Consider the following 24,509-nt stretch of genomic DNA (forward strand, 5'->3'; position numbering starts at 1 on the left):
TGTTGTTTATTGTTGGTGGGTGTAAATTTGGGAGAAAATGTGAAAAAGGGGGAGAATAAAGAAATATTTTTAAAAAAGCAAACTGTCTCAGGGACACACTGTACTACAAAAAAGATCTGTTCCTGTATGTACCCATATATCAAGTTCCTAAGCTTGTGATTTCCTGATTGAAGGAAATAAAAGCTTAGTTAATATTATGGAACGCACGGTAACACAGTGGTTAGCATTGTTGCTTCACAGCACCAGGGACCCTGGTTCGATTTCCTGCTTGGGTCACTGACTGTGCGGAGTTTGTACATTCTCCCTGTGTCTGCGTGGGTTTCCTCTGGGTGTTCTGGTTTTCTCTCACAAGTCCCGAAAGACGTACTTCTTAGGACATTCTGAATTCTCCCTCAGTGTATTCGAACAAGCGCAGAGTGTGGTGACTAGGGGCTTTTCACAGTAACTTCATTGCAGTGTTAATATAAGCCTATTTGTGACACTAATAAAGATTATTATATGTTTGAAAACATTGCAGTGCCGTATGACTGCCGAGTATGGTACTTGATGAAGTTTAAAATTGGAGAGATAACAATTGTTTATGGTTACTGCAGATGTCCATTAAGTTTGTCCAGATTTCTCCTTAGGAGGGTGTAACTGTAAAGATATATCTCAATTATGTTTCCTGTTCCTGGCTTGTTATCAATAACTGGATGAAACATTCAGTTCTCCTTCTCGAAGGACATTGAATTTGACTATGGCTGCTAGTCCAAAACTCAACCAGGATTGAAAAGTTACAAAAAGGAAAGGAACCAATAAAACTGCCAAATATCTTAACTGTCTGTCATGCTGGCCAACAAGCCAATCGTGAATAAGACTTCAGGGGCGGCATGGTGGCGCAGTGGTTAGCACGGCTGCCTTATGACACCAAGGATTGGGGTTATATCCTGGCCCCGGGTCACTGTCCGTAGGAGTTTGCACATCCTCCCCATGTCTGCGTGGGTCTCAACCCCACAACTCAAAAAGATGTGCAGAGTAGGTGGATTGGCTACGCTAAATTGCCCCTGAATTGGAGAAAAAATAGAATTGGGTACTCTAAATCTGAAAAAAAAATGAATAAAAAAAGAAAATTGCTTAGTGGGATGGGGAACTTGCAGAGAAAAGCAGTGTGCCTGGAAAATTCTAAATATTTCCAGGTTCCTGTTTAAATGGATACTAGCCTGGCACTGCCAAGGTGCCCAGGTGGCACTACCAGCTGGCACAAGCACTGCCAAGGTGCCAAACTGGCATTTTTTTGTATGCGTGTGCGATCGGGCTAGACAGGGGAGGTCAGGGATTGTTTCGGGGCTTGGAGATAGGAACGTATTTACAATGGGGAGATTCGAAAATGGGGCCGTGTGTGTCCTTGGCCGCGTGTTTCCTGTTCAGGCCCCTTATTCTACACGAGTTGAGTTGAATAGCCATGTGTTTCGCGACAGTTCGAGCTCTAGGAAACACCTGGCTAAACTTGCTAGGGGACTTTGTTCCCTTTTGGGGCCCTGAATCTCACCCTCCCTTCCATCCCACTGCATTCTGTGAAAATAATTTGTTCCAGATGGTGAGATAAATTAAGAAAGTAAAGTGGGTTTTTATGTATGTTTGGTAGCTACTTTGCTCTTATGATTGATTACCCAGTTTGATTGCTACGTTCATAAACTCTTTAATTTCATAATGTTTTTCTCCTGTCACCAACAAGCAGCTTTACACTAGATTGTAAAGCCACTGTGTGGATGATATCTGTTGCATTGAGATGATAGACACGTAGAAAAACGCAGGTCATCACTCCATTTAATTGCCTTCCTGCTGTTCTAGCAATTGTAACTGATGATGTGGTTCTCTAAGATGCTTATCCAATTTAAGCTACTTACCCCATTCCACCCATCTCTTGCCTATTCCTCAGCCACCTAATCTGTGAATTAATACAATTTTGAATCCCACCTTAATCTACCTCTTTCGGCTGTTACACATGATGGCTTGTTCTGATCTTCTGTTACAAATCGAATAACCCTGACTGATCCGCTGCACAGATCATAGAATACCTACAGTGCAGAAGGAGGCCATTCAGCCCATCAAGTCTGCACCACCACTCTGAAAGAGCCCTCTACCCAGTCCCACTCCTCTGCCCGATTCCGGTGACCCCACCTAACCATTGGACACTAAGGGGCAATTTAGCATGACCAATCCACCTAACCTGCACATCTTTGGACTGTGGGAGGAAACTGGTCGGAGTGCCCGGAAGAAACCCACGCAGACACGGTGAGAATGTGCAGACTCCACACAGAAAGTCACCAAGATCAGATTCGAACCGGGGTCCCTGGTGTTATGAGGCAACAGTGTTAGCCACCGTGCCGCTCCATCCCTGCATTGCTTTACTTTGAATACCTTAGTCACATCAACAATGGTTATATTCCCTCCAAGAACTTTAATTGTGCTATAATGTTTACTTTCCTGTCTTCAGCAGTTCCAAATTACAAAATTGGGAATTTTGTTTCCTGTTTAAATGAAGCCTGCATGCAAGCAGTCCATGATGTGTCACATCCACTTTCAATGTCCATAAAATGTTTCTCTTGATTAAAGTACGCTGTGGTCAATATTTTCTGAGATCTGGTCTGTGCCTAACGTTGGAAAGCTGTACTGCTGCTGTATTAAGGGAGTCAATTCATACTAACTTTCCACTCTCACATTAGGCTGAAAAGGGTTGATCTGGAGGATGAAGATGATACTTTTGGCACATTTGAAGTTCAGACAGAGCTGAAAAAAGAAAGTCAGCAATTAATGGGCCCTTATCGAATACAATTTGATCCTTCAACGTTCATGGAATTAGGTAGGTTTATAGAGCAGTTCACTGTTCACTTCTGGATGGGAGCCTCAAGTTCTTTACATCGCTATTAGCTGGAAACCACTTGTCAGATGCTTTGCCCCATTAGCCCCAGGATGTCTGAATGGCTGATCACTGATTGTCTTGCTGTTATGTGAGATGGCTTTGTGATCTTCTTAGATTAAGTAAGCTTGGGAGTGTGATGTTTTTGCTTCTATTTTATGATTGCTGATATTGATATCTGGCATTTGGAGGTGCATTTCAACTAGAAACCAAGACACAGCGAGTGCTGTGAGTGATCATGTAAAGTGCAAACATTTACAAAAAGTGTTTTCTTTTGAAGTGTCTTACATAATTTATATCCAAATGTTAGACTTCTACAATTGTGAAAATATTGCAGCTCCTGCTTTTCATGGCCAGCATTCGTATATAATTCATGTATTTTTCAGCCAACTTTTGTTGATCCTTGCATTTCTCAAGTAGCAAGAATTTTGTTAAGTTTTTAAACATCTGTGTACATTTCCAAAACTGATCAAAGTAGTAAATCCTCATCTCCATCTTAAAAGGAATACCCCAATTTTTAAAATTGTACCCCCAAGGAAACATCCTCTTTACCCTGCAAAGACCCTTTAGAATATTGTAAGTTTCAATAAGATCACATCTCGTTCTTCTAAACTTTAAAGGGTATGGGCTTAACCTGCTTAACCATTCCTCACATGACCACCCCTTCATCTCAGAAATCAACCTAGTGAACCTTCTGTGAACTGTTTTGAATGCAAGTATATCCTTAGGGGCTGGTTTAGCATAGTGGGCTAAACAGTTGGCTTGTAATGCAGAACAAGGCAGTAGCGTGGGTTCAATTCCCGTATCGGCCTCCCTAAACAGGCGCCAGAATGTGGCGACTAGGGGCTTTTCACAGTAACTTCATTGAATAAACGACTATTCTTATTATTATTACTATTATTCTTTAAGAAGACCTAAACTGTACACAGTACTCCAGGTGCTGCCTCATCAGTGCTCTGTACAGTTGTAACAAGACTTCCCTACTTTTTATTTTACTCCACTCCACTTGCAATAAAGGCCCACATTCCATTTACCTTACTAATTACATTTTGTATGAGGATACCCAGATCCCTCTGTATTGCAGCATTCCGCAGACTTTCTCCATTTATATAATCTGCTTTTCTATTCAGTTTCATGTCATCTGTGAACTTTGCAGTTATGGCCTGTTTTCCCAATATATCTCAGCAGTAATCCTCCAGGAGCACCTCACTGTATACTTCCCGCTAGTCTGCAGAACAACTCTTCGCCATTACTTTCTGCTTTTTGTCCTGTAGCCAGTTTTGTATCCATGCTATCTCTTTAATTCCATGTGTTTTAATTTTACTAACGAGTCAATGGCAAGGATATGATAATTTGTCAGACACCTTTTGAAAGCCCATATAATCACTTCTCTCCGTTACTTCAGCAAATTATTTTAATTTATTTAATCAAGTTAGTCAAATGCAATTTGCCTGTAACAAAACTGTGCTGACTTTAATTTATTAACGCATTATTTTCCAAATGCCAACTAATTTTTGCTGCTGTTGTTTTTTTTTAACAATTTCACCACTACCACCAGTATTGGACGAAGTGGCATATAGTTGCTCGATTTATCCCTGCCTTTTTTTTAAACAGAGGTGTGACATCTGTAATCCTCCAATCTTTTGGCTTCACACCCATATCCCAGAAAATTGGAAGATTGTGACCAGGGCCTCCACAATTTCTGCCCTTTCCTCAGTAAACTATGATAGATTTCACCCAGGCTGGGTGATTTGTCTACTTTAGTACAGGCAACCTTTTAAGTACATCTCTCTATTTGTATCCTCTCCAATATCACTATTGCCACCACCATTTACTGTTAAATTGGCAGCACCCTCTTTTGGGGAAGACAGTTGCAAAGTCCCTCTTTAGTATCTCAGTCATCCCCCAAGATCCCCTTTTTGATCCCTAATTGGCCTCACCCTTCCTGTGACTACCCTTTTATAATTCGTGTTTATAAAAGAGTTTTGCGGTTTCCCTTTTATGTTAACCCACTTCTTAGTTGGTCTGTGGAGCAGTATGAGATGTTTTGATGATTCTTTTGAAAGAAGTTAAACTTTTGTATTCAGAGTCCTTTTAAATGTATCTCAGTTTTCAGTAACTGCTTGAAGCTAATATTTATTGCTGTTAATTTTTAAGATCTGAAAAATAACAAAGCACTGAAGGCTATGTGTGTGTGATGTAATTTGGAATGAGGTGGACCATACTTCATGCTAGGCAGTGCATTAATGTTTTAGTGGATTTGATGAATGATTAATGTTTATTTTTATACAAACAGAAAAACAAGATGTTCACAAGTTTTTGCTGAACAATCTGAAGAATGGTGGTATATTAGATTTGATGCTGAAATATTTAAAGGCACTTGGTCAGAAATTCTTGGCAAAGTGGCCAACTGGGCTGGCAGAGGTAGTCCTTTCAATCTACAACAGCTGGAGAAAGCACTGCAGTAGCCTACCTAATCCTATCCTGAGAGAGTGCAGCAACCAGCACATCAAGGTACTGCCATAAAACAAAGTTATTTTCAATAGCCTTAGGTTTTTGTTATTTGTCTTTTGTTTTTTTGAAACAACACTTCCTGAATTTTCTCTCTGCATTTTCTGAGCACTCAAGACTTTTGCTAGGTACAGATCCACAGGTGCCAGCACCTATATGATAGTTCATATGTTGTAAGTAAGATGCAGCTTCCCCCACTAGGTTGGAAGGCTTTATGATGTGTAATCTGATTGGTCTAACCTATGAACAATCTTCAAGATTTGTATTGATCAAAGAAGGAAGTTGTTCTTCGGGATATAATCAGCCGAGAGTATAAAAGTCAATACTCGATTGGATAATTGTGGCAACCACAGCCAAGTGTGATCTGTTCTTTTTAAAAAATAATATTTTATTAAGGAATTTGAAAATTTTAATGACAGTAACATAAACAATGACATCAACATGGTAAAATAAACATTTCCCCCCCAGCCCAATCTTCACACACCTCAACCACATAACAACAAGTTTAGGGCATCCGCCCATAGACTCGCCTCAGTCTCACCTCTGACCTCTGAGCTCTGAGCTCGTCCTCCCACTTGCCCTCAAGCTCCTCCACCGGGGTTTCCTCCGCATCCCAAAGCTCCTGGTAAATATCCTGGTAAATATCCGATACCTTCCCCTCTCCCACTCAGGTACTGGAAACTACTCTACCCTGTTTCCTCCGTGGCGGCAGAAGCGGAAAGGCCGGCATCTGTTTTCTCAGGAAGTCTCGCACCTGCAAATACCGAAAAACATTTGCTGGCAATTTAAATTTATCCTCCAAAGCTTTCAAGCTGGGAAAGCTCCCGTCTATAAATAGATCCCCCTTCCTTCTAATTCCTGCCCTCTGCCAACTCCGGTACCCTCCATCTAGCCTGCCCGGTTATTAAATGGTTATTATAAATCGGGGTCCAAATCGAAGCTCCCTCCACTTTCTTATATCTCCTCCATTGATCCTCAGAGCCGCCACTACCACCAGACTTGTGGAGTATCGGGCCGGCGAGAACGGCAGAGGTTCCGTTACCAGTGCTCCCAAACTGGTGTCTTTACATGACACCACCTCCATCCGCTCCCATGCTGACCTCTCCCCCACTTCCTAATCATGGCTATATTAGCCGCCCAGTAGTAATTGCAGAAGTTCGGCAGCGCCAACCCCCCCCCGACTGTGCTCCAGCAACACTTTTTTCACTCGCGGGGTTTTACTCGCCCACACAAAACCCAAAATAATCTTATTCACCCGCTTGAAAAAGGCCTTAGGGATGAAGATGGGGAGGCACTGAAAGACAAACAGAAATCTGGGGAGGACCGTCATTTTCAGGGTCTGTACCCTCCCCGCCAGTGATAGCGGGAGCATTTCCAATCTCTTAAAGTCCCCTTCCATTTGTTCTACCAACCGGGATAGGTTTAACTTGTGCAGTGCCTCCCATTTTTTGGGCCACCTGGATTCCCAGATATTAAAAGCTCTTCCCTACCATTCTAAGTGGCAGCTCTCCCAGTCTCTTCTCCTGTCCTCTTGCCTGGATAGCGAACATCTTGCTTTTCCCCATGTTCCATTTATACCCCGAAAAATTGCCAAATTCCCCCAAGATTCGCATTACTTCCCCGATCCCCCCCCAACAGGTCCAAAATGTACAAGAGCAGGTCATCTGCGTAGAGCGAGACCCGGTGCTCCACCCCCTCGAACCAGCCCTTTCCAGTTCCTAGAGGCTCTTAACGCCATGGCCAATGGCTCTATGGCCAGAGCAAACCGTAACTGGGAGAGGTGGCACCCGTGCCTCGTCCCTTCGTGTAGTTTAAAATACCCCAACCTCAGCCGGTTCGTACGCACACTCGCTACTGGTACCTGATAGAGCAACCACATCCTCACCAAACCCAAACCTTCCCAGCGCCTCCCACAGGTAATTCCACTCCACCCGATCAAAAGCCTTCTCCGCATCCATCGCTACCCCCGCCTCCACCTCCTCTTCTTCTGAGGGCATCATAATAACATTTAGAAGCCTTCGAACATTGGCCTTGAGTTGCCTGCCCTTAACAAATCCCACCTGGTCTTCCCCATCACCCCCGGGACACAGTCCTCTATCCTTGTGGCCAGTATTTTAGCCAGTAGTTTGGCATCCACATTCAGTAGAGAAATCGGCCTGTGTGACCCGCATTGCTCCGGATCCTTCTCCAGTTTCAGGATCAATGAAATCGAGGCCTGCAACATTGTTGGGGGAGAACTCCCTTCTCTCTTGCTTCATTAAATGTCCTCACCACAGTGGCTCAATATCTCTGAAAACATCTTATAGAATTCCACAGGGTAACCGTCATGCCCCGGGGCCTTGCCCGACTGCATGCCCTCCAGCCCCTCGATTATTTCCTCAATCTCAATTGGGGCTCTCAGCCCCTCCACCAGGTCCTCATCTACCCTCGGGAAACTCAACTGATCCAGAAACTGCCTCATCCCCTCCACCCCAGTCGGGGGCTCCGACACATATAATTTACTGTAAAAGTCCTTAAACACCTCATTCACCCCCGCTGGGTCCAGGACAGTATTACCGTCTCTACTCTTTACTTTACCTATCTCCCTGGCTGCCTCTCTTTTCCTCAGCTGGTGCGCTATCATTCTGCTTGCCTTTTCCTTGTACTCATAGATCGCCCCCCCCCCCCTTGCTTCCTCAACTGTTCCACTACATTCCCTGTGGTCCACAGCCCAAACTCCACCTGTAACCTCTGCCACTCCCTCAGTAGCCCCGCATCCGGGGCCTCCGAGTATCTCCTGTCCACCTGGAGTATCTCCTCAACTAACCTATCCCTCTCAGCCAGTTCTGCGTTTTCTCTGTGGGCCCATATCGAGATTAATTCCCCTCTGACTACTGCCTTCAAAGCTTCCCAGACTGTTTCTGCAGAGACCTCCCCTGTATCATTTGTTTCCAGGTAGTTCTGGATGGGCTTGTTAACCCGCCCACAGATCGCTTCATCCGCTACCATCCCCACATCCGGTTTCCACAGCGGGCATTGTCCTGTCTCCACACTAACCCATAGATCCTCCCAATGCGGGGCATGGTCCGACACTGCAATTTCCGAGTACTCAGTATCCACCATCTTCGGTATTAGCGCCCTGCTCAGAACAAAAAAGGCGATGTGAGAGTATACCTTATGGACATGTGAAGAAAGGAAAACTCCTTCGTCCTCGATTGTGCAAACCTCCATGGGTCTACTCCCCCATCTGTTATGAAACCCTTCAATTCCTTTGCCGCAGCCGGCCTCCCCCCTGCCCTGGATTTTGACCGGTCCAATTTCGGATCAGTGACCATGTTAAAGTCTCCTGCCATGATCAGGTATGTGACTCTAAGTCCGGGGCGGAACCAAATTCAAAACCCATCCTTCCCCTTTAACAAGATCCCTGCAAGGCAAAGCAACCTTTAGCCATCCACACAGCCCCTTATCTCACATAGACCTACTTAAATTTATACAATCCAGCACCACAAATCGCCACCACAGTATTTCTCCAAGGCTTAAGTGTCTTTTAATTCACCTCCAGCTTCATTTCTTTAATAAAGGTCCATACTTCGTCTGGCATTTCAAAGTAGAAGTCCCGTTCCTCATGTGTGACCCACAGACTGGCTGGGTACGGCATCCCGCACTTCGCCCCCTTCTTAAAAGAGGGCCGTTTTTACCCGATTGATCCCAGCTCGCCTCTTGGCCAAATCCACTCCCAGGTCCTGATAGATGTGCAACTCACAGTTCTCCCACTTGCTGCTCCGTTCTTTCTTGGCCCACCTCAAAACGTGTTCCTTGTCCATGAAACGGTGAAAACATACCACCATGGCCCTCGGCGGCTCGTTCAGTCGGGGCTTCCTTACGAGGGCTCTGTGCGCTCTGTCCAATTCCAGGGGCCGAGGGAACGCCCCAACCCCCATCAACGTCTCCAACATGTCCATCACATAGGCCCTCGCATCCGATCCCTCACTGCCTTCAGGGAGGCCGACAGTTCTGAGATTCTGCTTCCTGGACCTATTCTCCAGGTCCTCCAGCTTCTCCTGCATTCTTTTCTGGCGGTCGTTCATCATCCCCACCTTGTTTTCCAGCACGGTTATATACTCCTCGTGCTGGGACAACTTTTGTTTCACCTCCTGGATCGCCCTCCTGTGGGTTCTTGATTCTGAACCACTTGATCAATCAAAGCCTTAATCGGATCCAGTGTGCCTTTCTTCAGCTTGGCGAAGCAATCTTCTAAAAACTTCACCAGCTGCTCCGTCGACCACTGTGTCGTGTCCCCACGGCCCTGCTGCTCCGCCATGCTGTCCCGTGTTACCAGCTCTACTTGCGCCTCCCTTATAGGACTTTGTCGTCTCACACATCCACTTTTGGTCCAATTCTCCATACACCGGAGGGGGATTTCTCCTTACTGTCTCACTCTTCACCGATTTATCCAGTAAAATCCGAAAAAAAAACAGGGGAAAAGGCCCAAAAGTCCGTTACAGGTGGGTGCTATCAATGGTGCGACCTACTCCTCCATGCCTCCCACCGGAAGTCCCAAATGTGATCTGTTCTTGATTATATTTCCATGAAGTAACAGCAACAAATCCTTTTAATTAAATAAATCTGGACTATTAAAGCTAGCGGCAGTAATGGTGACCATGCAACTATCATTGATTGTTGTAAACACCTGTCTGATTCACCAGTGTCCCTTTAGGGAAAGAAATCTGCCCCCTTTACCTGGTCTGGCCTACATGTGACTCCAATTCCACAGCAATGTGGTTGCCTCTTTAAAATTTATAGTGTCCAATTCTTTTTTTTTCCAATTAAGGGACAATCCACCTAGCGTGCCCATCTTTGGGTTGTGGGGGTGAGACCCATGTAGACACAGGAAGAAGGTGCAGACTCCACACGGCAGTGACCCGTGGCCGGGATCGAACCCGGGTCCTCGGCGCTGTGAGGGAACAGTACTAACCACTGCGCCACCCATGCTGCCCTTGGATGACTCTTCCATGCCCTGTGAAATAGCCCAGCAAACCACTCAGTTCAAGGGAAACTAGGGATAGACAACAAATATTGGCCCTGCCAGTGACATCCACATGAAAGAATAAGGAAAAGGATATTTTCATATGATAGCAGATAAGAGTCCAGGCTCTAGTGTTCTAACACCTGCTGATGACCTCAGAAAGGAATAATATTGGAATGATAACTTTTGGAAAAGTGAATTGTTTGTGGTGGGAATTATTTTTGAGAGTCTAATCAGCTTCAGCCAAATTGAATGCACAGCTGAGATTGATGACGTTTCTTTTACACTTTCGTTACACCAATCTTCTGTACGGTAGTATAGTTGTTAGTATTATGGATTCACAGTGCCAGGGACTCAGGTTCGATTCCCGGCTTGGGTCACTGTCTGTGTCTGTGCAGACTCTGCACGGTCTCCCTGTGTCTGCGTGGGTTTCCTCCAGGTGCTCCGGTTTTCTCCCACAGTCCAAAGATGTGCAGGTTAGGTGGATTGGCCATACTAAATTGCCTATAGTGTTAAAAAAAAAAGGTTAGGTGGGCTTACTGGGTTGTGGGGATAGGATGGAGGTGTGGGCTTAGATGGGTTGGTCTTTCCGCCGTTGACTCGATGGGCCAAATGGCCCCCTTCTGCACTATAAATTCTATGTCTATTTGTGAAGATCACAGTCCTGCTTAGACAATACTCAGTTTGGTGTTTCACTCTTTGTATGTCAGCATGCTTCATTATCCTTCCTTGTCTTCAGGACATGATGGTGATGTGCTTGGTGTGTATGGAACTACAGCTCGATCAATGGCTTCTGACAAAGTCTAAGAATACCACAGGTATGAAATACCTACTTTAAAGGCACAGTATTTTCTTCAGATTAACAATTGGTTATTTGCAGTTGTTGGTTTGTCTCTCTTATTTACAATGTCAGCTCAGTTCAAATTATCCTTTTTTTTAATAAATGTTTTTATTCTCCATTTTCGCATTTTCCTCCAAAATTTACATCCCACCCACAAACAGTAAACGGTAACAAATACAAAATCAATCTCCTTAACAATAACAACGATCCCATCCTCCCACCACCCCAAACAACGGCCCACCTGTCAATATATGCATCCAATAAAACAAACCCTCCCACGGTGGAAACAAAAAACAAATGAGAAAAAGAAAAAAGGAGTCTGGGACCGCTCATAGTCACCATAGAGTCCACTCCCCCCACACACACACACACACACACACTCAATGCCGTCCAACCTCTGAAAGAGTGCCATACATGATACCCAAGAGTTGTAAACTCCCCCCACCCCCCACTCCTTCCCGACTCCTCCCGTCCACTACCTCTTGTAAAACTTCTTCCCCCAACCTCGGTTCCTTCCCCTCCAACTTTCCACCCCGGCTAGACCACTCGGACCCTGTTCTGCCAGGCTCCGATGGCTGCAGCCCCTCGCCACACCTCACTCCCATTCACTGGCCGGCATAGACCGGCCAGCGTGGAGGCCCCCGCCCGGGTCCCTTTCCCTCTGGCCCGACCCTAGCAAAGCCCAAAATCCCCCTTTTAGCGCACAAACCCCGCATATCCACCTACACCCCAAAGAGCCCTCACTTCGAGTGAATGTCCCATCACTTCCCTTGTCCAAATATATATACAACATTGGTTCCTTTAGTCCATACACCCGCACGCAGTGAAACAAACAAAAAAAAAGAGAATACAGTCATGAGGTTACATCGGCACATGGTCACTTCTCAATTTCTCAGTTCTGCCACAGTCCTTCTGCCTTCACAAACTCCTCCGCTGCCTCCGCCGTTCCAAAATAAAAGTCCTTGAGCTTGTGAGTCATCCTCAGCTTCGCTGGATATACAATTCTGCACTGCACCTTGCTAATGTACAGTGCCCTCTTCACCCGGTTGAAAGCAGCCCGCCTCCTCGCCAGCTCCACCGGAAAGTCCTGGTATACACGTATACCAGCTCCAGCCCACTGCACCACCCGCTTCTGCTTGGCCCAGCACAGGACCTTCTCCTTCACACTGTACCTACGGAAGCACAGAGTCACTACCCTTGGCGGCTCACTCGCCTTTGGTACAGGCCTCCATGACCGATGAGCCCGATCCAGTTCATATCGGGAGGGATCCTCCCCCTCCCCCAATAGTGATGTCAGCATCGCAGCAAAATATTCAGTCAGCCTCGGCCCTTCAACTCCTTCGGGCAGCCCCACAATCCTCAAATTCTGTCGCCTGGACCTGTTTTCCAGGTCTTCCATTTTTCCTCGCGGATCCATATTAATCTCCAGCACCGTCCGCATCTCCTTCCCCATCGAGGTAAGTTGATCACCGTGCTGCAATAATGTCTCCTCCACTTCCTTCAGCGCCTCCCCTTGCTCCCGCACCTCTGCCACTGCACTCGCCACCGCCGTCGTCACCGGGGAAATTGCCTCCTCCACCAGCACACTCAAAACCTCCCTCATCTCCTTCCTCGTTGTCTCCATGTATTTTGTAAACTGCCTTTCGAATTCCGCAGCCATCACCTTAGTTATTTCTTCAGCCGTAAGCAATGCAGCCTCCCATGATGCTCCAGCCTCCATTTTCCTTGGTGACCCCGCGGTGACCTTTCCACTCCCCGACGAATTTTCAGCTGTTTTCACAGACGTTTTCTTACTGGACCTCGACATATCCCTTCCCTGTACTTTCTCCCGGCCTTCACCGCCTTCGCTGCGCCTAGGACCGGGCGTCAATCCCCGACAATGCCGTTCCCGAATGGGAGCCCTCCAACGCGCGGCTGCCTCCCGCCCGCCATCACCGGAAGTCAGCCGTCACCGCTTCTTCAATGGCCTTGGTGAGATCTTTTCACAGTTGTTCCCTCTGCTAGAATTCAGCTTTCATAAAGGCCCTCAAGTCAGCTTGAGGCCTTTAAGCTCGCCCTTCCCCCGCCTGCATGCTGGAAGAGGCTTTTGTCTCTGCTGTAGCTTCAGCCAAATCTTTCACTGTTTCTGCGGGTCTGTTAACCAAGAAACATAACATTCCTGGGGGAAAGTACTCCTCCAACATTCACCTACGACTTTTCATCAAAATTCCACCCCGTATTGCTTAAAAAAGAGCTCTTTTCTGTAACCTTGGGCAGGAGCTGCCTTGTGTGTGACCACTTACTTCATGGTGCACACCGGAAATGATGGTGTCTATTGTTGTAATACCTCAGTCATATTTATGAGTTGGACATTGAGTCATTATGTGTTCCATGGTCTGTCCTGGTGATCAGTCTCACTCAGGAGTGTTTTATTTCCCATTTGTTCATCAAGTATCTACACTTGTCATGGTTTGCACAGATGGGGCTTAGGGATGCCCATAAGCTTTGTGGAAGGTTGGAACAAGGGACCTTTTGTATCAGGGTTTCATGAGGTGCTTGTTCGTGACTTTGATTTAGTTCCTCCTGTTTTATATGGTGGCCCTATTTATTTTCATAGGGAGTCCCTTCAACTGTAACCCGATATGATGTTCACAAACAAAGAGTGCAACGTTCTGAAAATTAAACCTGTTTTGTTTAAATTTATATTTTTATCCTTATTCTGATGAAATTGCTTTTACTGATAATCACAAATTTCATTACCTGCATTTTTCTGACTGCAATTTTCTTGTTGAGTATAATCATAAACTAACCCATATAACCCATAAAAGAAACTTTACCCGATTGTAACATCCCCATGGGTTGAATCTAAAATGGCTTGTACTGTTCTGATTAGGCAAGCATCCCTTCTGATGGCGGTAGGAAAACTACTTCACATTTGGAATGTGCGCAGGGAATTACTTCCTGCTTACACTTAACTAGTGTGTTTGATTTTTTTTTTCCAGTTTCCCCTCGGAAATGTACTTCCAGCAACACGGCTGCGCAGCTAGGGCCAGATTTTCCAGGAAGCCATTATTTGGGAGATCTTATTCAATTAGCCTTCACTTCTTCACAGAGGGACCTGTTTGAGAATGACTGGCTTGTGTTTGTGGTCCAGGTGTATTGGTTGAAAGCCAGATTCATGGCATTGCAGGTTTGTAATTGTGAATACAAATACATAGAACATAGAACACACAGTGCAGAAGGAGGCCATTCAGCCCATCGAGTCTGCACCGACCCATTTAAGCCCTCACTTCCACCCTATCTCCATCACCCAATAACCCCTCCTAACCCTTTTGGACACTAAGGGCAATTTACCATGGCCAATCCACCTAACCTGCACATCTTTGGACCGTGGGAGGAAACTGGAGCACCCGGAGGAAACCCGCGCATACACGAGGAGAGTGTGCAGACTCCACACAGACAGTGACCCAGCGGGGAATCGAATCTGGGACCCTGGTGCTGTGAAGCCACAGTGCTAACCACTGTGATACCGTGCTGTTCATGGAATACAAGGAAATAGGGCTGCTTGTAATGAGAGTTGGGCAGTAATCATTTCTTAATTGTCAGATTGTAATTAAAGGGGAAGGGGATGGAGAATCATTTCTGCAGTTGAAACATTTCCATTTTAAAAATTCCATTAAATCAAGGGAAAAGTTCAGTGTGTTGGAGTTAAGGAAAACATGAGAAACATTTCCTTTTGCTAAATAAATCTGGACCCAGTTTTCGGGTGGAAGTTCAAAATTGTCTTTAATTTAGGATGATTGGCTGTTCCCAAAGGGGCTGTGAGGACAGTGGGTGCAGGGTATAAAAAATGTAGTGCATACTTTCCAGGGATCAGGGGTTAATTCATGTCATAGGTCAATGTAGACACTTTCATTCTGTATCTGACCATGCTATACCTGAACATGGAGGTATGAATGTTCAAATGACTAAAATATTACCCTCTTTACATCAGTCCTCATTTTAAAATCAATTAACATTTATTGTCCTCTGTTGGAATACCAGTCTGAATCAGACCATTATTTTTGTATTGTTTGTAACATCCAAAGTTATTTTTCTTGGGGAGTAGTTTGAGATTTTCAGTTCTTTCTTTCCTGTGTGCAGAGATCCAAAGAAACCACTCATGAACAACAGAAAGTTACAGTGGATGATTGTGTATATTTTGCAATGCTCTGTTCCCGTAGACAGGAAGCAAAGAACATCTTAAGGACCATTCTTTCTATTCCACAGCTGTTTCCTCGGTATTCTCCATGAGCGTTTAATTGTTATTTGGAGGACTGCCACATGGAGTAATCCTCAATTTCTGGAGACCAAATGGGATTTTTAGTTTGTGTGGATTTTAAACCGTGAAGCTAAACATATAGCAACCATCCATGACAAACGCTAGGGTGTTTTTGGTTTTTCAGCTTTAATATCGAATTTTTGATTCATTTGGGCGCAACAGGAGGAAATATTTTTATAGTTAATATGACTTTATGACTTGTATAATTAACAGCACAGTTACTAATATTGATTTTTAAATTCTGCTTTAACTTGGAAGGGTTTAAATGTACAGTAATTTGTATACTTCTCTTCCTTCCCCACCCCTGTACTCTGAAATGTTATCGGGACTGTGCATAGTTTATGTAGTTTGTTTTTACATCAGCTACAGTTTTGGGGTCTTCAAGTGTTCTGTGTCCTTTTCACTGTTGAGTTTCCTGAGCCCTGGGGAACCCACACACAGCAGTAGCAGTACAATTTAGTTCTGGAAGCTTGAGTTAAATATCTTGACAAAACATTTTGCCGTGCCTGAGCCCTGGGAAACATGACACTGGAAAAAATGTAATGAGTGCATAAATGGTCAGCTGGCGATGTGTGACAATACCACAATGCCACCACCTCCCCAAGTGGCTAACATCTGTCCACAGCAAGTTTGAGCTTCCGATGTGTCATCTATATATACTCCGAACAAAACTGGGAGTAGCATTAATGCCCGAAGAATAATGTTTCTAACCTTCGCCAATCTGAACGACATCCATTTATCCTAATACTCTCTCTTGCCCATTGACCAACTTTTAAATCAATGCTGTTGGTGCCATTCATAACTTTTTTAACCAATGTCCTATGAATGTCAGTTAATTCAGTAAATTTGTCAAGCTTACCTTGCCTTTAAGAAATCCATGCGGCTGCCTTGATTAATCTAGCTAATTAAATAGTTGCTTGTTTCATCTCAAACAATGAATGAATTAATTTTTGATAGGACTCTTGGCATTTTCCGATCCATATTTTACTTTTATTTGCATGTTGAGATGGCAAAATAGGCAAAATATACTGTTGTCTCATAATCCTGTCTTGAAAGTTAAGCAGTGCAAAGCTCATTTCTTTGTTTCTGCTACTGTAGAATCAATATAAATATAGCACTAGCTTGAATTCCACGTTCTGATCCATGGCATAACCTACCTCTTGGTGGTAGACAACTTATGCTCAAAATAGAATGGTGAAAGATAAATGCTAATCCAGCGGCCTGCTGCCCCATCACGTTACGCATGTTTATAAATTTCAATGCAAAGTAGAGTGGCAGCAGCGCAAAAAGGCCTTTTATTTTCATAGAATCCCTACAGTGCAGTAAGCGGCCATTAGGCCCATCGAGTCTGCACTGACCTTCCCAAAGAGCACTCCCCATCTCCATAACACCACCTAACCGTTGGACACTAAGGGGCAGGTTAGGGTGCCAATCCACCTAACCTGCACATCTTTGGACTGTGGGAGGAAACCGGTGCATGTGGGGAGAAAGTGCAAACTCCACACAGTCACCCAAGGCTGGAATTGAACCTGGGTATCTGCCGCCGTGAGGCAGCAGTGCTAACCACTGTGCCCGTGTGCCACCCATTTTGAACATAATACTGGGGGGCTTGGTAGAGAGCCTGAACTGTTACTCATATGGAGCATGTAATGCTTTGCTTTTCTGCTTTTTGCTGTCAACGTCAACATTGTGAGCTCCTAGATCAAATATTGTCCTGACCAGGAATGGCATAAAACTTCCTTTCCTATACCTGTGAGCCTGCAGCTAATTGTAATGAATAGGTATGTACTATGAATTGTACCTACTCAGAACTGAGTTGAGTTTCAGTCTTTTTTGAGGGAGGTGACTAAGGGTCTGAAAAGGGTGTTTGTATATGAGAGGATAATGTTACAGTGCACTCTCTCACCCTTTCCCCCCCCACACACCAATTTTATGTTTCACTATATTATTTTCGCAGGGAGATATGGAGCAAGCTCTGGAGAGCTATGACATCTGTACTAGTTTGTTTTGCAGTTCATTAGGAATTAAGTTGGGAAGCAGGAATAGTGATGGTTTTACTATCAGGCTACCAAATCTACATGTCGATTCTGCTATTTCATTGGAAGAGGTACAGATATTTTGCTTTTTACACTGAAAATATTAAGAAAAATACCTTGCTTTTTATGCGTTTGGTTATGGGCATTGGTGTGATAACAATATCCCCTTGTTACCTGAGTGCTCCTGTGCTATGTACTACTTGCTTGTCAAAGTAACAGACTTTCTTTTCAGCCTATGCCAGTCTACGACCACTGTTATTGCCATTCTTTGAGGTATCTATTCATCAGCAATAGCCTGGGTTAATTGGCTCTCCTGCCCTCCCCATCGTTCCCCAACAGATTTTGCTTTGTTGGCTGTGTTAATGTGGTATGGAGAACTGTTATACAAACCTCTTTTTAAAACATTTCTGCTCGACTTATAAATGGACAATCAACCAACAGGACCATAAACATTCATTTTAACCATTGATGTAATCTTGTGCATCATTTTGCCTCATTAATAGTGATGCAAATTCCTGGGGAGGCAAAAAAAAGAACAGAACAAAATTGGACAATACTTTTTGCCCCAGTCAGATTCTCAATACAAGCCACTACTTGAAATCATTTGATTTCCCTGCAGAAGTGTGTACTCCACCATTATCAACTCCCAGCATTAACCTGCATGAGGTGCTCATCAACTGCCCAAAATAGGCAGATGCCTAACCTCCTTTTGGCTCTCCATGTGCATGTGGACCTGCAGCAGTCCCTTGTGTGTCTGTATGGAGCCCAAATCCAACAGGAGCCGAACTGGCATGAAAGCAAATACTGTGGATATTGGAAGTCAAAAAATGCTGGAAATGCTCACCAGGTCTGGCAGCATCTGTGGAACGAGAAACAAGAGTTAATGGCTGGGATTTTCAGTCCCTGCCATGGCAGGTTCCCCCCACGGTGGATACATAGAACCAGTCAAGGGTCCATCGACTTTAGTGGCACCAGTAAATCCTGCCTGCCCAACGTTTCAGAAGGCGAGCTGAGATTAGGGATTTGCTTTATGGAGATTGTGATTCTGCATCCACATTTCATTATTCTGTTTGTTCTTCTGTGCTGTACATCACAGGGTGTGACACCTGAATTTTAAAAAATTGCCTCTATAATGTGCAGTGATGCTATATGGAAATTTTACCATTGAGTATGAATTCTGAAATGTTGCAGTTTAGAACCCATCTTGTGCAGTTTATAGTTTTATTGGAACATTTCCAGTATCTTTTAATTTGAACTTCATTCCTACCTTCGGCTTGTAGTGTTTTTAATGCGACTATGTTTTTTGTCTCTGCTTATGCCAGATTGATAAAAAACTCAAGTCACTGGAGAGGTGTCAGTCTCTTGAGGAAGTTCAACGTCTGTATGAAATGGGTGACTATGACCAAGTTGTGAAGCTGCTGCGACCCACACTGAGCCTTGGCGCAATTGGCAGAACAAAGCCCCTCGAATTTGTTGCGTCTATCCCTGAACGGCCTGCTCAGCTGCTCCTATTGCAGGTAATCCTAATGTTTTTGTTAGATATTAGATATGCTTATTGCATATTCAGGTAGAAAGCATTTTGTCCAAGCAATGATGACCATAAAAATGATTTATCAAATTAATCTATATCCAGCCTCCTTTTTCTATCTCATATGCAGTGTGGACCTGCAGCACCCCAGTCGTAGATAGAAGACAGATTCTTCCATGCTGTTGAAGTGGATTGCTTGTTGGGAAAACTTAGCTGAGAAATTGGCCAGTTTGGGCTAGTTCCTACCTGGGAGTTGTTTTGGGTGTAATAAAGTTTAGTCACACTGAGAAGTCCTGAATAAATTTAAGTTTGGGGAATAAAGCAAGGTGATTCATTTAGAACAACGTAGTTTTCACCGGTTTGCATGCTGATAGCATTGTGGTAGTATTCTTTTTGAATGTATTGGCTGTAGCTTCCAGAGATGAGGCTACAAAATAATATAGCCATAGATGGGACAGTGGGTTTACAAATTGATACCTGGAATAGGCACAGTGATGTAGGGATATACTGGTATCCATTAACCAAACGGCTCATCCTTGCCTCTTACTACTGTGTAGAATCCAAAGAATCCCTAAAGTGCAGAAGGTGGCCATTTGGCCCATTGAATCTGCACCAGCCCTGCACCAGAAAGAGCACCCTACCTAGGCCCACTCCCCTGCAACTCCATACCGCCATCTAACCTGCACGTCTTTGGACACTAAGGGACAATGTAGCATTGCCAATCTACCTTACCTGTACCTGTTTGGACTGTGGGAGGAAACCAGAGCACCCGGAGGAAACCCACGGAGACACGGGGAGAACGTGCAAACTCCACGCAGACAGTCACCCATTGCTGGAATCGAGTCAGGGTTCCTGGTGCTGTGAGGCAGCAGTGCTAATCACTTGTGTTTTTGCATTTATGCTAACTGTGGATGTTCAAATCAGAATGGAAAACAGTCTCCTTTCCCTTTCCTTGATCACGCATAATTCCAAGGCTTGATGAATGATTTCCTACTCACTTTTTTGTCAGGACTCCCTACTAAAGCAAAAAGATTACAGGCAGTGCCTGGAGTGTTCTGAAGTTGCACTAAATGAAGCCATTCAACAGATGAACAACGTTTCGTCCTCATCTTCAAAGGAAGAATGGGTTTCAACAGTGACTCAACTGTTGACTGGGATTGATTTCTCCTTGTCTTCGGATAACACTATCCTGGAGGAGCAATCTGTAAACCCTTGTTTCGTCAGGTTCGCTAACAATCTCATCCAGGTAAGCAGGTGCACCTCTTTCAATACACCATTCCACACAGCTATCTTCAATTAGAAGGATGTTTTAGCCTAAAATGTGATATGTGCACACTTACTCTGGAAGTTTACTTCACAGTTGTATTACTTTTGAAAGAAAAGAAGGATAGGCACGGAGAGTATCTGGAATAAGTTAGATAAGTTGGCCAACAAGTAGCTACTCCTGTGCAGAGCTAAGGGAATACTACACTGCCTGATGTTGTATCTCCCCAATTCAGATACTTCAACCAGCTCCTTAATCAACATTTACCCAGGTGTCTTTATTTATGAGGAGATAAAAGTACGGACACAGATATAATGCAATACACTTAATGTTTAAGCACACTGTTTAGTGTGTTAGTGTTAGTGTGTAGGGGCTGTTTAGCACACTGGGCTAAATCGCTGGCTTTGAAAGCAGACCAAGCAGGCCAGCAGCACGGTTCGATTCCTGTAACAACCTCCCCGAACAGGCGCCGGAATGTGGCGACTAGGGGCTTTTCACAGTAACTTCATTGAAGTCTACTTGTGACAATAAGCGATTTTCATTTCATTTTCATTTTCATTAAATATAGTTAACACGGAAATTACCCATTATATATACAAGAAACGCCCAGGATTTGACTACACTACCCGCAAAGGTGGTTTGGTATGCTGTAAGTCTGATCCCTGAGTCCCTCTGGTTCCTCTTAGCGAAGATGATTTTTGCTGGCTATTTCTTCTTTGTTTCTTTCCTTCCCTCCTTCTGGTCTGGTCAAGGTCACCTCACACACCAAGTCTTTGTTTTGAGTCTTCGCTTCTGAAATGTCCGGAATGCCTATTTCTTTTTTTTAAAATAATTTTTATTGGAATTTTTTACAGAAAATATAAAATATAACGTCAAACAATTAAATGCAACAAAATAACCCATAATAACTGTAACACCCCACAGACCATATCAACGCATGTATCACATCCCCCCACCCCCCCAACCCCAATGAACAAGAGAACTTAAAAATAAATTAAATTAAATAGACAAACATAGTCATCGTCCCCACCTTTTCCCTCCCCCTTCCCCCCCTCCCCCCCGGGTTGCTGCTCCTACTGTCCCAGTACCCTATCGTTGAGCCAGAAAGTCGAGGAAAGGTTGCCACCGCCTAAAGAACCCTTGTACCGATCCTCTCAGGGCGAATTTGACCTTCTCGAGCTTAATGAAACCCGCCATGTCATTGATCCAGGTCTCCACGCTTGGGGGTCTCGCATCCTTCCATTGTAGCAAGATCCTTCGCCGGGCTACTAGGGACGCAAAGGTCAGCACACCGGCCTCTTTCGCCTCCTGCACTCCCGGCTCCACCCCAACCCCAAAAATCGCGAGTCCCCATCCTGGCTTGACCCTGGATCCCACCACCCTCGACACCGTCCTCGCCACCCCCTTCCAGAACTCCTCCAGTGCCGGGCATGCCCAGAACATATGGGCATGGTTCGCTGGACTCCCCGAACAAATGCCTATTTCTATCCCCCTGGCACCACCCACCTCCTTTTCCACCTGCCCTTGGTCTTCGGCCAATGGAGTCTCAGGAGGCAGGGTCTCAGCGCCCAATGGTCTGGTTGATGACCTGTTGACAGGGCACCTGAGCCCACCCAAGGAGGAACGATAATCACTTGATGGGTTATCAAGAACTTTGGACAATAAGCTAATGCATCTCAAATAGGAGCAATAATTACTTGATGGGTTATCTGGGGCTGCTCCAGACATGCCCCGAGTTCTGTACATTTAGATTCTGCAGGCTTCTTGCTGGAGCGGACTGTGGTTTTAATTTAAAGTGCCCAATTCTTTAATTTTGGATATCCAATTTAATCAACCTTAAATCTAGGCCTTGATTATATTACCACTCTGAGGTGCTGTCTTTCAGACTAGATGCCAAACTGATGCTTACTTGTGTAAATGTAAAATATCCCATGGCACTATTTGAAAAAAGGGCAAGGAGTTATCCCCACTGTCATGACCCGCCTTCCCGTACCAGCCTACACGAACAGGTACCGGAATGCGGCAACTAGGGGCTTTTCACAGTAACTTCATTTGAAGCCTACTTGTGACAATAAGCGATTTTCATTTAATTTAATTTCATGACCAATATATATTCCTCAATTACCATCATAAAAAATGATCTGATCGTTATCAGATGATAATGGGGCGGCACGATGGCACTACTGCCTCACAGTGCAAGGGACCCGGGTTCAATTCCCGCCTTGGGTGATTGTGTGAAGTTTGCACATTCTCCTTGTGTCTGCGTGAGTTTCCTCCTGGTGCTCCGGTTTCCTCCCACGATCCAAAGACGTGCAGGTTAGGTGGATTGCTCATCCCTAATCGCTCTTCAGAAGATATGGTGAGCTGCTGCTGCCTTGAACCACTGCAGTCCATGTGGTGTGGGTGCTGCTACTGTGGTGTTAGGGAGGGAGTTCCTAGATTTTGATCCGGTGACAGTGAAGGAACAATAATATATTTCCAAGTCAGTATGGACTGTCTTGGAGGGTACATTCCAGGTGATGGTGTTAGCATGTACCTGCTTCCCTTGTCCTTCTACATGGTAGTGGACATAAGTTTGGAAGGTGCTATCTGAGGAGTCTTAGTGAATTCTTGCAGTATATCTTGTAGATGGTACACTACTGCCACTGTGCATCGGTGGCGGAGGGAGTGGATATTGGAAGTGGTAGATGGGATGCCAATCTAATGGAGTGTTTTCCCTGGATTGTGTTGAGCTCCTTGGGTGTTGTTGGTGCTGTACTCATCCAAGCAAGTGAGGAGTATTGCATCACACTCTTGCGTTGTGCCTTGTAGATGGTGGACAGGCTTTGGAGGGTCAGGGGTAAGAGGAGGGTCAGGAGTGAGTTAAACCCTGAAGGATTCCTAACCTCTGATTGCTCTTTGCAATGTTACACGCACTGGTGGCTGTGCCTTCAGCTGTCTAAACCCTAAGCTCTAGAATACTGTCCCTACACCTCTCCTCCTCTAAGACACTTGTTTAAATGACCAAACCTTTGGTCACCTGTCCTGATTTCCACCTTTTGCTTGGACTAATTGCCCCCCTCTCCCATTCTCCTGAGAAGAGCCTTGTATTATATAAATCGAGTTGCTGTTGTTACATGAAGTCACAGTTCATTAGCTGGATGGTTCCATCATTTCCCATTCAATGTGGCAATTAACTGAAACACCAATGTGCAGGGGGGAATTACATTATGTGAGCCCGGGTGTGGCTGCGTTTTCACAAGCTCTGACTCTGCTTGTCTTTTAATCCACCTATTTTATCATAATGGACATCCCATTCTTATTATTTTTTTGGGATCAATATCTTGCACTATGTCCCTGGATGATCCTGGCTAGAGTTTGGTGATGAGCTGAATTGAATCTGAGAGAATCCTTGTTTGCTTGAGGAGATTGGAAGTGGCTGGGGTGGAGTCCAGCTTGCAGTGGCGGTTTTGCTGGTGAGCGGGCCCACGCCTCGTTAGTACTGTTTGCATCAGGATGATTGCCGTTTGTGAATGATGTTTTGGATGAGGATTTCAGTTCTGTGGTGCAGAGGTTTTGGTGCTCACTTTGATGAACTGCAAAGTATCCTTGAGAAAATAAAGAGAATCCTGCTATTTGATAGAGCAATTTCCCTGATAGGAATCACCGTTGGTGCTTGGAAATCCTGCTGCATGGTGTGTCGTCTGTCCTGACTGACTCGGGGATTAGGGTCTGGACAAAGAATGTTTGTGAGCCCGGGCTCTTTCAACGGCCCCCCTCCCAAAAGTGGTTCTTCTCTTCGGTAGTGGTGCCTCCTCGGTTGTGGCTGATGTGATTTTGCTAGTGTTGGTGGGGCTGGTGTGAGCCCTAGATGTGGCTAGTGAAGAGTGGGGATGGTTGGGTAGCAGGTCTTGGTGTGCCCTGGGGATACTGACTCCTTTGTGTAAGAATGTACTAGACTAGGCCAGATCTGGTCGTGTGGCTGGTACCCTTTGCCTCACTCTTATGTTTAAGATGACCCTTCTCGAAGGCACCAATAGGGATATCCTGAGAGCACTCCTTAGTGTATATGAGGGGTGGGGTTGATTCAGGTTTTGTATTGTTGTTGGTATCCTGTTGTCCCCTTATGGTTGGGATGTTACTTGT

General features: G+C 44.9%; 1 protein-coding gene across 4 annotated transcripts in view; it reads left to right on the forward strand.

Annotated features, from left to right (window-relative positions):
* cabin1 (calcineurin binding protein 1) overlaps positions 1–24,509 on the forward strand; it is a 696,151-nt gene that overhangs the window by 58,586 nt on the left and 613,056 nt on the right. For all 4 annotated transcript variants that reach the window (XM_038793568.1, XM_038793562.1, XM_038793549.1 and 1 more), the window contains 7 exons: positions 2,706–2,842; positions 5,196–5,413; positions 11,155–11,233; positions 14,238–14,425; positions 17,514–17,663; positions 18,915–19,109; positions 20,130–20,366. In XM_038793568.1, coding sequence (XP_038649496.1) covers positions 2,706–2,842; positions 5,196–5,413; positions 11,155–11,233; positions 14,238–14,425; positions 17,514–17,663; positions 18,915–19,109; positions 20,130–20,366 — 1,204 coding nt within the window. The remainder of the gene's footprint in view (positions 1–2,705; positions 2,843–5,195; positions 5,414–11,154; positions 11,234–14,237; positions 14,426–17,513; positions 17,664–18,914; positions 19,110–20,129; positions 20,367–24,509) is intronic.

Source organism: Scyliorhinus canicula, chromosome 1 (assembly GCF_902713615.1).
Source record: "Scyliorhinus canicula chromosome 1, sScyCan1.1, whole genome shotgun sequence".
NCBI classification, from domain to species: domain Eukaryota; kingdom Metazoa; phylum Chordata; class Chondrichthyes; order Carcharhiniformes; family Scyliorhinidae; genus Scyliorhinus; species Scyliorhinus canicula.